The 14,657-nt window shown below is 50.3% G+C and overlaps 1 protein-coding gene across 1 annotated transcript; it reads right to left on the bottom strand.

Moving 5' to 3' along the window:
* Nucleotides 1–271: 271 nt before the first annotated feature.
* WFDC3 (WAP four-disulfide core domain 3) lies at nucleotides 272–10,269 on the bottom strand. The gene is given in 7 exon segments (XM_059704918.1): nucleotides 272–526; nucleotides 1,366–1,539; nucleotides 2,715–2,865; nucleotides 8,355–8,424; nucleotides 8,426–8,483; nucleotides 9,176–9,307; nucleotides 9,988–10,269. Coding segments are annotated over 6 exon segments (648 nt in total). The 5' UTR covers nucleotides 10,067–10,269; the 3' UTR covers nucleotides 272–526; nucleotides 1,366–1,381.
* Between the last annotated feature and the right edge of the window lie 4,388 nt (nucleotides 10,270–14,657).

Raw genomic sequence — 14,657 nt, 5'->3', positions numbered from 1 at the left:
CATACAGACAAGCCCATCTGGTGTGGCTCAGTGGTGGAGCGTCTATCTATGAACCAGAAGGGCATGATTTGATTCCCAGTCAGGGCACATGCCCAGATTGTGGGCTCTATCCCCAGTGTGGGGCATGCAGGAGGCAGCCAATCAATTATTCTCTCTCATCATTAATGTTCCTCTCTCTCTCTCTCACTCTCTCTCTCTCTCTCCCTCCCTTTATCCCTCCCTTCCTCTCTGAAATCAATAAAAATATTTTTTAAAAAAGTACAGACAAGAGGATCAGCACCAGCCTTTATTGGAGACTAGAAGCACCACACATCCACTCCCCAACCCCTGGGCTGTCTCCTGTGCTCAGGCAGCAGCAGGAACAGAAGCAGGCAATGAGAGCCCCTGCGAGTATCACCAGCCCAGGACAGCACCTCTCCTGGCTTCCAGGACAAGCCCCTTGGAGTCGCCAGAGAAGCTCAGGATACATCAGGACAGCGAGGGCACCAGGGTCTCTGGTATCAGGACAGCGAGGGCACCAAGGTCCCTGCAAGAAGAAGTAACGTCAAGTCACAACTGTGCCCTCCAGGCTGCAGGTCCCCAGGTGTTTCCCCTCCACGGAGAGAAGCATGGCACAAATTGCTCTCGGAAACCTCAATCGGCTCCCTGCTTCCTACACAATCTAGTCCAAACTGGCACTGAAGACTCTTATCGTTCAGATGTCAACTTCACCTCTCCTGGAACAACAGCAGCCTGTTCCTTTGCCCACTCTCACCTCCCACCTTCACCCCGACTCGCCAAACATGTCACATACATTTCACCCTCTGTGCCTTTGCTAACAATTGCCAGACCGTCTGTCCAGCATGTTCTCTGGGCTGTCCTCCCTTTATCACATTCTGCCTCGCCTTTAGGGCCCACGTCAACTCCTCCCGCTAGCACGAAGACCTCCCAAGGAGCCCCACCCACTCTGAAAGCCTATAAGCCCATACCGTCTATGCAAGGGTTCTGTGATATACGACCTGGAACATCTGATCTTTCTCTCCCCAGTGATGGCGAACCTTTTGAGCTCGGCGTGTCAGCATTTTGAAAAACCCTAACTTAACTCTGGTGCCGTGTCACATATAGAAATTTTTTGATATTTGCAACCATAGTAAAACAAAGACTTCTATTTTTGATATTTATTTTATATATTTAAATGCCATTTAACAAAGAAAAATCAACCCCAAAAAATGAGTTCTCGTGTCAGAGGTTCGCCATCACTGAACTAGACTCTCCAGGGCAGAGACTTGGTCTTGGCCTTCTGAAGTCCCAACCCAGCACCTAAGCCAGGGCCTCACACACAACAGTTTGCGTCCATTGTTTTTGAGGATGTTAGACTGTACTCACCTAATTCATGGTCCCGTTAGGGTTCCTGGCCAACTAGGCGCAGCATATCCGGCGGAACACAGAAGCGCCCGCAGCCTGACTTGCAGCACCTGCTCCCGGCTGGGCAGGTCTCATCCCCCATGCAGGTGACAATGCACAGGCCCACCAAAACTCTTGGACAAGTACCGGCCCGTCCTGTGGGGAAGCAGACACAGGTAAAGAGGACGCTCGGCTCCACTGACTCTGAGTTCCCATCGGGAACTCAGACATGGGGGCTCCCAGAAAATCCATCCCAGAAGCAAAGATCTGGCTGGGAAACCTTGAGCTGGAGGATCTGAGAATCTGTAGGCCCCAAGAGAGCACTTGGACCAAAAGTGTTCCAGTAGGGTCCCACAGGGAGCTCCCTAAAGGGAGCTGGGGGTTTGACACTTCTGTGGGGGTGGGGCTGGGCAGAGTGCAGAAGGAGCAAGGCTCCCAGACCACTGCCCTCCCAGGTGCTTGGGCTCCACAGGGTCACTAGGCTTCTCTGCCACCCTAGACAATGTTTGTGCTTTGCGTTCCTTTCATCCAGCATTGCTGTAATTCACTCATTTGTCTACCTTCCCTGATAGGCTATCTGCTACATAAGGACAGGAATCTGTCCCCAAGCCCTGGCCCTTGCCCGGGATGTAAACGCTGTCTAAAGACAACATCTGGGCCGGTGCTTCTGAAATGGAGTTCCACAGTGCCTGGCACAGCAGAAGCACTCAAAACATACATCTGTTTAAAACACATATTGAAGAAACAAAGAAATCACATCAGGAATGCTTTTATCTGTTGCATTTATGTCCCTTCCAAGTAAGATTTCAGGAGGTGGGGAAGCTTTGTGCAAAGAATTAGGTCAGAAAATCATGATCTGGGGCAATGCCCTCATTTTACAGGTAAAGACACTGGCTCAAAACGAGGGGTTGGTTTGCCCAAGGTCACAGGGCAAATCATCAGCAGAAGCAAGACCAGAAGTCACGCTGCCTGGCTCCCAGCCTAGGGATTTGTCCTGCTGCCCCACCTGCTTTCCCCTACTTATGTTTTTATTACTTTTTTTTTTTTTTTTTTTGCTGGGTTTGAGGTTTATTTTTTCTCTTTTTATTATTATTTTATTCTTGATTGATGAAGGTATTACATATGTGTTCCTTCGTTATTAATGCCAAAAAGGACCACTGGCCCTAGGAGGAGGGGTTGCCTTGGGTTGAGGGGCCCAGGAGGACAGGAAGGGTGAGAACTCTGATCCCGCCTGGGAAGGGAACGGCAAGAAGGCCACAGATGACTCCCTCCCAAACCGACTCTGGGCTCAAGGCGCACTCAGGGAGTCCTTCCCCCCAAAGCCAACATACCTCCTATAATGTCTCCTCGGCAGCTGTGTCCACAGCCGGTGCTGCAGCATTTCTGCCCCTGAGGACAGGACTCGTCTCCATCACACAGCTCCTTGCATGGGAGGGGGTCGGCAGGACACTCACCGCCAAACTCTACCATAGAATCAGAGCACTGGGTCCCTGAGGTGTTTCCCGCTATTTTTACTGTGACTCTTGAGTACCAAATGCTAGTGCATTTTTCATGTTGTCCCATATGTACGTTAATACAGATGTGTGCTTAAAACGGACATATCCGGGTGCACTCATGGACCTGTGATGCTGATACTTTATATTCTGTGTCTCCTTTTCTTAATGCAGGCCATCAACTACTAAATTCCTTTCAAGACTTGCAGTTTGAAAAACACTGTTGAGGTCTAACCCACTTTCTGATGGTGAGCGACATCTACACTGGTGGCCCCCACTGAGCCCCACCTCCTGGGATCCCTGCCCTCGTATAGCCCTCTCCCAGACTGTCTCTGGGCTCCACCATGGGACTTGCTTTGACCAACAGGACATCAGCAAGTGTGACTGGTGTGGGCAGAGGCTGGATACACAGTTACATCGTGAGGTTGTCCTCTCAGCACACTGCCTCCTGGAAGCCAGCCGCCGTGCTATGTAGCAGCTTGATGCCATGCCCCATTAGAGAGAACCTGGCTGAAGAGAGGATCCTGGGCATCCCAGCCACAGCCGGGCTCCCCACGGAACCCCCAGACACATGCAGCCATAGAAGTGATGTAAGAGCTGCACCATGTGTTGTAAGAGCTGCCCACCTAACCCACACTAAGGTTGGGGGTGGTGTGCATGCAGCAACAGATAACTGAAACACTGGTTAACGGAACCCCAGGTTTGTTCTGAGAGGATGAGCCCAGCCAGCTAAAATGACTTGCTTCCCCATGTTCCCCTGCAACTAGGGGTGGCCACAAACAGGCGTAGCTGGGCCAACTTGCGCACTCCTGATGTAGAGATGACGCCTTCCAAACTGCCCCTCGCTTCAGCCTTCTTCCAGTGCAAAGGCTGACACAGCACAGGGAGGCAACTAGGATAAGGAGAAGTCCAGGTCGCAAAGAGAAAGCAATTGTTTCATCCTTGCTGGCGTCACGGAGCTGCCACCCCACCCCTCGCAACTGCTTCAGGGCTTCTCCTTATGCAAGAACAATGAGCCCCTGTTCAGTTAACTTTCTGCCACGTACAGACACACATCCCTGACATGTCCCTTCACCATCCCTATGGAAATAATAAAACTCAGGGAAGAGAAGGGGCTTGCCCAGAACTGCAGAGTGAGTCAGCAGCACAGCAGGACAAAACTCGGCCTCCCGACCCGCTATGAAGCACTCTTTCTGCTGCTACACCATCCTTAAAGCACGCAGACACCGCTCCAGGTCCTTGGGAACAGGCACACCCAGAGAGGTCACATCCAAACCAAACCAACGTGCCGTGACTCATTCACCTCAGCGTTTACTTCAAGTTTTTTAAATGGAAAAAAGTGACAGGCGATTAAAGACTTTGCAGAAAACCAAGGCAGGATTGGCTCAGTGCCTCTGAGTAAGAACATGTAATACATTTGCATATGGCTGGCTCCAGGAAGTCTGCCATGATGGAAAAAGCAAGTGTTTGGCCTCCAGCAAGAACACACGTAGCTAAACAATCAAGGTATAATCACCCTGCCCCTTAGGGTTCTCCTGAACAGCTCCTATTTCAAATATTCTGTGCCACTATCAGATCACATCAAAACTGCATGTCCTGATTTTTATTTCAGAAATAAGGTCACTATAACCACCAGATACCTGCTCATACCTCCCCACCTGCTTGACAAACATTAAATCCAGTTAACAAAGAACAAAGCCTTTTGTCCCACGGTAAAATCTCCCTGGTGGAAAACAACCAGCAACGTAAACCTCTCATATGCCCTAGAAAGTGGTGCCTAGAGTGGCACACTTCCCAGATGTCACCATTTTGCTGAGCGTGGCCCTGAAGTGCCAACGTCAGGAGCACTCTGCTACTGGAAGGGAGTAGAGGTCTGGTCTCTACGCTGGTCCTGGGGGTGAGGGCAGCTGCTGGCAGAAAAGTGAAATCTCAGGACGTCCTAAGCCAAGAAGGGCCCTGTGAGCTCTGAAACCTACTCCTCTTCTCTTGCAAACAGACATCCAGGAAAAGAGAGCTTGACCTGAGATCAAAGAGGGCAGAATTGGGTCCCAAAACCACATCACCAAGGTGCCCTTTGTACCACGACACTATGATCCCCCTACTCCACAAGGATCACCCCAAAACAGATCAACAAGCGCTGGGACTCACTCAGCCCAGTTCTGCCGAAAGAGAAGACCCGGTGGTAGACAGTGGTAGGAGTTAGGAAGACAGAAACAAAACCGGTGTGTCAGGAGCCCCTGAGACCATCCTAGGTTTGGTGATGCACTGGGGCAAACAGGACTCAGCATAGAGCTATGCTCATGGCTCTGATCTATTAAGTCTATAATCTCAAACCGTGACGAGGACATGAGCAAAATTAAAGGGTGCGGAGAGGTAGAATAACCGGGCACTCACTTTAGATTGGATACAATGGCCAGCTCCACACACTGGGCAGATTGTACCAGGCCCTACAAGCTGGCAGTGAGGGACCCGCCTGAGACAGATTCCCAGGCTCTGGTTCCAGGGCTGGACCTCACGAGTCCTGGCAAGGAGTACAACCCTCTATTCTCTCTTATGGGCAGGCTGCCCAAGAGAGCTGCCTACGCCAGGCACAGACAACTCGACTGGGCACGGGGAAGGGGCCTGCCACCTGGGGAGGTCTGGCTGGAAGGAAAGAGGTTGTCGCGTGGTGTGGAGTGGCTGGGTCTCAGAGAAGATGTGCTCAGGGGAGGAGAAAATTACCCTGGTTCCCGATGAAAGGGCTCATTAGAAACTGCACCCCGACGGGTGCACCTGAAGAGGCAAATGGAAGAGAGCTCATGGATAGTGAGGGCCAAACACTGTATACACTTTGAATCATTACAACAACCTGCGAAGTTTATTCTTTCCATTTTGCAGCGAAGGGAACTGAGGCTCAGAGAAGCAGAAGAGACTTGGCCTGGGACCCACTGGCCAGTGACTGGTGAGCCTCCCACTTGAACCCAGACCTCAGACCTCTGACAACCAAAATCTGTGCTTTTTCAGTGTTATATGGGGCCACGTGTACTCATGGGAGAGAAGGTTCCAGTTCCTTTAGAAAACATACTGGAAGGCATAATGTGATCCTATTGGAGACAGCAAAGAAGATAATAAAGTAATCTGAGTATTAACTTATCAAAAAATACTTTAAAACTAGAAAACACCTTGAAATACACTTAGAAAATGGGAAGTCATAAAGATACAACGTAAGGTCTGCCCTAGCCAGTTTGGCTCAGCAGAAAGAGCGGCGCCTGGGAACTGAAGGGTTCCGGGTTCGGTTCCAGTCAAGGGCATGTATCTAGGTTGCAGACTTGATCCCCAGCTCTGGTTGGGGCATGTGTGAAGGCAACCAATTGATGTGTCTCTCTCACATCAATGTTTCCCTCTCTGTCTCTCTCTCTGTCTCTCTCTCTGTCTCTCTCTCTCTCCCTTTCACTGTCCCTAAAAAACAATGGAAAAATATCCTCTGGTGAGGATTATAAAAAAAAAAAAAAAAAAAGCCAGATCTCCCTAAGTTAAGTTATACATCTAACACCTCTCCAATAAAAGTAGCCTCAATATTTAGAAGGGAGGAAGTGGGGACTAGACAATGTGATAACAAAACATATTTGGAAGCACAAGCAAACAAAAGTAGCCATGACCATCTGAAAAAAAGGGACATGAGAGGGGCTAGCAGGGGAGACACACCATCCATTTCTAATGCCTTTTGGGGGCTGCTCAGGGAATGGGGAGGAGCTGAGGAATAGCAGACAGTTTTCTCACTTCTACTTCCAAATTCTCTCAGTTGTGTCACCTTTCTCCATCCCCACTGCCGCCTCCCTAGTCCAACTGCACTCGGTCCTCACCGGGAGTCATTCTCCTGCTCCCTGTCTCAACCATAGCAGCTTCTTTCAGTTTCTCACATGTGGCAAGCTCCTTCTCAGCTTAAAGACCTCTTAAAGACTTGCTTCTCTCGTTCATCACACCCTTGACCTGGCTAACTTCAACTCCAGGTCTCAGGTTAAATGTCGCTGCCTCAGACAGGCCTCCCTCGACCACCCAATCTAAAGGGAGCTCCCGGTTATTCTATCTCTCAGCGCCCTTTAATTTTCCTCCATGTCCTTGTCACGGTTTGAGATACAGACTTCTTTCATGCTTGTCTATTAAGCCTCTTTCTCCCCCACTAGTCTATGAGCTCCACGAAGGCAGGGACTGGATCTGCTTGGTTCACCACAGTTTTCCCAGAACCCATCGCTGGATCTGGTGAAGCATAGTAACCTCCATCTTGGGTAAAAACTGCTGTTTAAAATTTTAACCCTGCTATTCTGGCTTCTGTAAACGTTTGCTTGCTTAAATAATAGGGAAAAAGAAGACTACTCCCATTCCAGAGAGGCTATGAACTATGCCCCAGACAGAGTTGGCAGTCCTGGTGCCAGGCCAGGCCTTGAGATATGGTCTCACGGCCCTGGCCCAGCAAACAGGACTTTTTCTGAGACGGTCCGGAAGTCTCGTTCCAAATTTGGAAAACAAAGAGCTGAAAAACGTATAAATAGGGAAGACTTCCACCATGTTGGGCCCCAGAATTTGAGAAGCAATATTTCCTCTGGGCCCAATAGTGCTAGCAAAATGAAAAAGACTCCAAATAAATTTGGCTTATTGATTAAGGCATCTTCTGATTTATAATATAACACTGGCATATAGTAAATACTCAATAAATATATACAGAAATAATGTATAAATGGAGAATTTGCTCATGGGGACCCTGTAAGAGTTTGAAAGAAAACATCTCTTTCAAACACCTCTTTACGAAAATCAGAATAAAATAGGACCCATTTCCAACAGGAGACAGCAATCCTATGTGTGGACAGAGGCGACATGGAGTCTCAGTAGCAGGTGCGGGAGGGCAGGTGCTGCCTTGTATAGGTAGCAAGATTCTTTTTGCTGCCTCTTTGCAGATGCTCCAGCTAAGATTTTCATAGAGAATACTGCAACGGACAATAGGAATTGGAAATTACCCAACAGCTTTCAAATCTTCCCACAAATATACACTGAGTTGGCCAGATTATTATGACCAGCCAGATTATTATGACCACCCCATCAGTACAATGAAGTGAATTAGTTATGCAAATAATAATAATAATAATAAAACCTTGAGAATATTTGCTTAGGAAGTTTTCAATATTCAGTATTTTGGGAAGTGTCAATGAAGTAGTGATGGGGTGGTCATAATAATCTGGCCGGTCATAATAATCTGGCCACTCAGTGTAGATATGCCAAGATTTCCCTTCTGGCAGCCTTTTCTGCCTGCCGAGGCCACATCCCACAAACCACCATGGCTTGGGTACCCTTCCTATATCTTTTCTTAGAAAAGATCTCGGGATATAGGAGGCACTTCATTGTTTTTCAGAGTAAAGGAAAACCAACAACGAAATGGCATGTGCATATCTGAGAAAGAAACGAGGAGGCCAAGCACAGCCTGGGGTACAGAGCGAGGTTTCTGACCCCGCTCTGTTTAGCGATCGGGATGACACAGCTCCTGCTGCTGCCAAACCTGCAGCATTTCTTGACACCTGACGCACCTTTTAAAACAGGATTGTTTCCGAACAATCCTAGGACAACCTCCTTTCCTCCCTGCAGCAGAAAAGGAGACAGCCAGAGAGAGAGAGAGAGAGAGAGAGAGAGAGAGAGAGAGAGAGAGAGAGAGACAGAGAGAGAGAATGGTGCCTGGTGCCACCCACAGTCATAGCAGACCAGACAATCAGAGGAAGGAAGCCCTGGGCTTCATTTCGGACTCTCCACCCTGGTGCAAAAGCAGAGACAGTGACAACATGGATAATAGCTCACATTTACTGTGACATTTACTTATGCCAGAAACCTCTCATATGATCCTCACAACAATTCTAAGAAGCACAAACATGTTTCCCCATTTTGCAGATGAGGAAATTGAGCCTTAAAATTTAACACTTAAAAGAACTATGTAAGGCTGATTTAAGGCTTACGAAAGTCTGCCTGGCTCTAGGGTTTACTCCGTTCATCCGATCTTAAACAGGCTTCCCTTCACAGCTCTGCCCTCCAGCCTTCACTGGAACCCTGGGTTCAAAGTGAAAGACAGAGATCATTGGTCACACGTTCTTCCCTGATTGACAAGGGACTGGGGGCACTGGGTGTTAAAGGAGAAGAGACCCCAAAAGGAGAAAGAAGAGGTGCTCTAGGCAGGTTAGATTTCAAGAGCCAATGTAGGAGGCAGGAAGTTCTCTGGGTCTTTCTAGTCCAGAGGCAAGTTCAGAAAGCACACTCGGATTTTGCCCCTCATTCCAACAGACCCTTGAGAATGCCTCCTCGGCAGACCTGACCACAGCCTGTGCTGCAGCACTTCTGCCCCACTGGACACTATTCATGCCCTTGGCACAAATCTTTGCACGGGTTCTTGTCAAGACAACATTCTCCTTCTTTCACTGCAAAAGATATCATGGGAGGTTGGTGTAACTGGCCAGTCCTCAAGAAACGGGGAATGGAAGCCAAATGTACTTCAAGAACTTTCAACCTCTCCAAACACTCCTATGTAAATATCTCTGCAACCATGTTCCTCTCCACCCACACAACCACACACACACACACACACACACACACACACCACTGCTAAAGGACCAGCCATTCTGCAAATAGAGAGAGAGAAAGAAAGGCTGGGGTGATCCTGTTCTCATGTAAGACTCTCTAGGACAGCGGTTCTCAGCCTGTGGGTCAAGACCCCTTTGGGGGTCAAACGACCCTTTCACAGGGGTCGCCTAAATACATCCTGCATATCAGATATTTACATTACAATTCATAACAGTAGCAACATTACAGTCATGAAGTAGCAACAAAAATAATTTTATGGTTGGGGGTCACCACAACATGAGGAACTGTATTAAAGGGTCGTGGCATTAGGAAGGTTGGGAACCGCGGCTCTAGTAGAAAGCCAGAGAGGGTGAAGAAAGGCTGGGCAGCCCACCCTCGCTGTCCCAAGAACCTCTGCATCCAGTCCTGTCCTACAGAGATGGCCACGCCCACAAATGAGGCCCCTCACTCTGGGAGGAGGCAGGGGACGGCTTCTCTGGTCACTTTCTGTGACTGTTAGCCAGGGATGATGACTCACCATGCTCTCCTGCAGCCACCCAGGATGTCAGGGTCCCAAGAGCAAGAAGTGCCTTCAGGAGGAAGAGGGAGCTCAACATGATGATAATGCTGAGAGCTGAGATGAGAGTCCAGGTCAGGCCAGAGGTGTTCACCTCGCCCAGAGTATCAGCTGGACGAAAGTAGGACTAGGAGCCTGGCCTAAATCTAGCCCCAAAGTTTGCCCTTTTATAATAGTCGCCAAGGACAGCCTCTTCTGACAGGAAGAAAAATGATTGGTTGTTGGTCTGTGGGAAAATTCCTGGCACGACCAAAGGGCACAGGGTGGTGATCAAGCTCTGTAATGTGCCATACGCAATAGTCCTGGACAATGGTGACGAACCTGGGAAATTGGAGGGAAGGCCACTGGATTGAGGATCAGAGAGAGCCCTGCAGGGCCTTGGGAGGGCATAATGACAGGACTTAATAAGAAAATAACCAAAGTTAATGCACTGTGGCTCCTGTTCATCCTCACAACCTAGAAAACAGATACTTAGAAACTCAAAAAGCTACGAAGAGCTACCTTTGAGTCTGCTCAGAACTAATTCAAATGCACCAAAACCTACATCTTGGTCCCTCTGGCCCACACAGGCCATCCTAGGACTGTATGAAGGCTATGTGACAGAACCACCAAGAATAGTTGCTATGATTCAAGTATATCTAGACCATAAAACCTCCTTTATTTATCTCTTCTTGCTCTATTTCTTTTTTTAAAAATATACATTTTTACTTATTTCAGAGAGGAAGGGAGAGGGAGAGAAAAATAGAAAAATAGAGGGAATCATTGATCGGCTGCCTTCTGCATGCCCCCCACTGGGGATCAAGCCTGCAAACCGGGCATGTGTCCATGACTGACATCAAACCCAGGATCCTTCAGTCTGCAGGCCGATGCTCTATCCACTGAGCCAAACCAGCTTAGGGCCTCTATTTTTATTTTTATTTATCTATCTGCTTATAACTTTGGTCAGCCATGATACCTAATAGTGTCCAGTGGCATTGCTTAGCCCAGTGAGGTTAATGGGCAGGGAACATCCAAGACTCAAGATAAAATCCTCCTTAATAGTGCCAAAGAGTTCTGTGTCAGGAAGTTGCCTTGTTTTTGTTTTGTGGTGTGTGTGCGTGTGTGTGTCTGTCTTTTGCCTTATTGTTTTAAGGCTGATATTGGAGCATAGAGATTGATGTCCTATTATGTGCTTTATATACATTATTTTAATCCTCACAATAATCTTGCAGAGGTAAAAGTGGCTCAGAGGGACTGAGGAAAATTGCCCAGGGTCCTAAAGCTACTATGTGGTGGCTGCTGGAATTTAATACTAGTAATGACAGCATTGTCTGAGGGTTTACCTGTGCCACAGTTCTAAGTGCTTTATATTAATTAACTCACTTAATCCTCACTGCAACCTATGAGTTTGTTACTATTATCTCCATTCTACAGATGGAGAAACTAAGGTGCAGAAAGAAATGTGGGTCACACAGCTAGTAAATGGTAAAACAAAGAGAGGCAGTCCAATTTCGTAGTTCTTAACCACCATTCCATGCTGGATTTGAACTCGGATCTTGCTAACTGCAAAACCCACATGTGTCCTGCAGACAGGACACATACCCAGGCTTTGGGTTCAATCCCTGATCAGACTGCCTGTAGGAGGGAGTCAATCAATGTTCTCTCTCTCTCTCTCTCTCTCTCTCTCTCTCTCTCTCTCTCTCTCTCTCTTTCTCCCTCCCTCCAATCCTATCTAATAAAAGAGAAACATGGTAATTGGCGTACGACCGATACCCTTCCCATTGGCTAATCAGCAAGATATGCAAATTAACTGCCAGCCAAGATGGCGGCCGGCAGCCAGGCAGCTTGAAACTAACATGAGGCTTGCTTGCTTCAGTAACGGAGGACTCCAACGTTCCCCGCCTGCCTTGCAGGCCTCTGAGCCTGCAGTTTAAGAAACATTGTAACGAATATAGAAGCTAAACAAAACCCCAGAAACCTGCTTTCAGCAAGCCCGGGATCTCAGAGCTGGAGTTGATACAGAGTTTCAATTATAGAACCGAAACAAACCAGATACCTGTTTTCAGGAGCGGAGGCCTAAGAGCTGGAGCCTCAGAGTTAAGCTGGCCCAGAATAAAAAAGAAAAAAGAAAAAAAGGAGCAATTGGGAGCTTCCGTCACCCACCAGCCTGAAAACAGCCCTCAGCCCCTCACCCAGGCTGGCCAGGCACCCCAGTGGGGACCCCCACCCTGATCCAGGACACCCTTCAGGGCAAACCAGCCTCTATTCTATATAGTAAAAGGGTAATATGCCTCCCAGCACCAGGATCAGCGGAGCCGCGAGGCCTCCCGGCACCGGAATCAGCGTGACAGGGGGCAGCGCCCAAACCCCCTGATCGCCCTGCGGCTCTGTGTGTGACAGGGGGCGGGGCCACAACCTCTCTATCAGCCCTGCTCTGTTCCTGACAGGGGAAGGCGCCCCAACCCCCTGATCTGCCCTGCTCTGTGCATGATAGGGGGAGCTCCCCAACCCCCTGATCTCCCTGTGGCTCTGTGTGTGACAGGGTGCGGCGCCCCAACCCCCCCACCCCACAGGCCCTGCTCTGTGTGTGACGGGGTAGAGCCATAACCTCCCCATCGGCCCTGCCCTGAGTGTGACAGTGGCGGCGCCCCAACCCCCTGATCCGCCCTGCTCTGTGTGTGACAGGGGGCGGTGCCCCAACTCCCCTATTGGCCCTACTCTGTGAGTGACAGGGGGGAGCTCCTCAACCCCCTGATGGGCGCTGCTCTGTGCATGACAGGGGGAAGCTCCCCAACCCCCTGATCGACCCTGCTCTGTGCGTGACAGCGGGGAGCTCCCCAACCCCTTGATTGACCCTGCTCTGTGCGTGACAGGGGGGAGCTCCCCAACCCCCTGATCAGCCCTGCTCTGTGCATGACAGGGGGTGGCACCACAACCTCCCCATCGACCCTGCCTTGAGTGTGACAGGGGGTGGTGCCCCAACCCCCCAATCGGCCCTACCCTGAGCGTGACTGAGGGTGGCATCGCAACCTCCCAATCTGCCCTGCTCTGTGCATGAAAGGGGGCGGCGCCCCAGCTCCCCAATCGGCCCTGCTCTGAGCCCGACCAGGGGCTGCACCTAGGGATTAGGCCTGCCCTCTGCCACCCGGGAGCAGGCCTAAGCCAGCAGGTCGTTATCTCCCAAGGGGTCCCAGACTGCGAGAGGGCACAGGCCGAGCTGAGGGGCCCCCCTCCTGCCCCCCAAGTACACAAATTTTTGTGCACCGGGCCTCTAGTTTCTATATATAAAGTGCCAGGGGCCATCACAACCGAACTGAGACCCAACGGACAACCAAACAGGCTGAGTGGTGCAACAAAGCTGGCAGGGGGGTTAGTGAGGGACAACCAAAGAACTGAGCAGCAGGCTGTGTGGGGCAACCAGGTTGGCAGGGGGGTTAGTGAGGGACAACCAAGGACTGAGCAGCAGGCTGTGTGGGGCAACCAGGTTGGCAGGGGGGTTAGTGAAGGACAACCAAGGACTGAGCAGCAGGCTGTGTGGGGCGACCAGGTTGGCAGGGGGGCTAGTGAAGGATGACCAAACAACTGAACAAGCAGGCTGCATGGGGCCACCAGGCCAGCAGGGGGATTAGTGAGGGACGACCAAACTACTGAACAGCAGACTTCGTGGGGCCACCAGTCTGGCAGGGGGGGCAGGAAGGGTGACCAGGCAGGTAGGGGGGCAGTTGGGGGCGACTAGGCCGGCATGGGGGCCAGTGAGCGGTGACCAGGCCAGCAGGGGGTGCTGTTGGGGGCAACCAGGCTGGCGGGGGGGGGGCAGTTAAGGGCAACCATGCTGGCAGGGTGGGGGGGGGCAGTTAGGGGCAACCAGATTGGCAGGGGGGGCGGTTAGGGGCAATCAAGTCGGCAGGCAGAGGCAGTTAGGGGTGATCAGGCTGGCAGGGGGGCCAGTTAGGGGCTATCAGGCAGACAGGCAGGTGAGCAGTTAGGAGCCAGCAGTCCTGGATTATGAGAGGGATGTCCGACTGCCAGTTTAGGCCCAGGATCAGGACTAAACCAGCATTCGGACATCCCCTGAGGGGTCCCAGACTGGAGTGGGTGCAGGCTGGGCTGAAGGGACCCCGCCCCCATGCACAAATTTCGTGCACCCGGCCTCTAGTAAAATAAATTAACTCATGCACTTTCTACTACCCTGTGTTGTGAATTGGAAAAAGTAACTTTCTCTACCACTCATAAATCAATCCAATTCTATTCAGGGCCTCCTTACATCTAAGGCAGAGTTAAGGGGAGCTCTGGGGAACTCTATGGCTATTAAACCCCTGCGTTCTCCGCCCATCCCAGAATCAGAGTCTGGAGAGAGAAGTCCAGCTCCTTGGGGTTGGGGGAATCCACCATCCAAGTCCCAGTCTTTATTCTGATGCCTTCAGACTCAAAAGGCAGCCCCTGGGGTGGAAGCCTGTTAAGACCTGGTGGATGCCCAGCCAGCATGGCTCAGTGATTGAGGGTAGACCTATGAACCAGGAGGTCAGGTTTGATTCTGGTCAGGGCACATGCCCAGGTTGAGGGCTGGATCCCCAATGTAAGGCATGCAGGAGGCAGCCAATCAATGATTCTCATTATTGATGTTTCTAACTCTCCCTCTCATTTCCTCTTTG

The sequence above is a fragment of the Myotis daubentonii genome, chromosome 8, assembly GCF_963259705.1.
Source record: "Myotis daubentonii chromosome 8, mMyoDau2.1, whole genome shotgun sequence".
In the NCBI taxonomy this organism is placed as follows: Eukaryota; Metazoa; Chordata; class Mammalia; order Chiroptera; family Vespertilionidae; genus Myotis; species Myotis daubentonii.
Note: the sequence above shows the minus strand (reverse complement) of the source record. Positions and strands in the feature narration are given on the sequence as shown.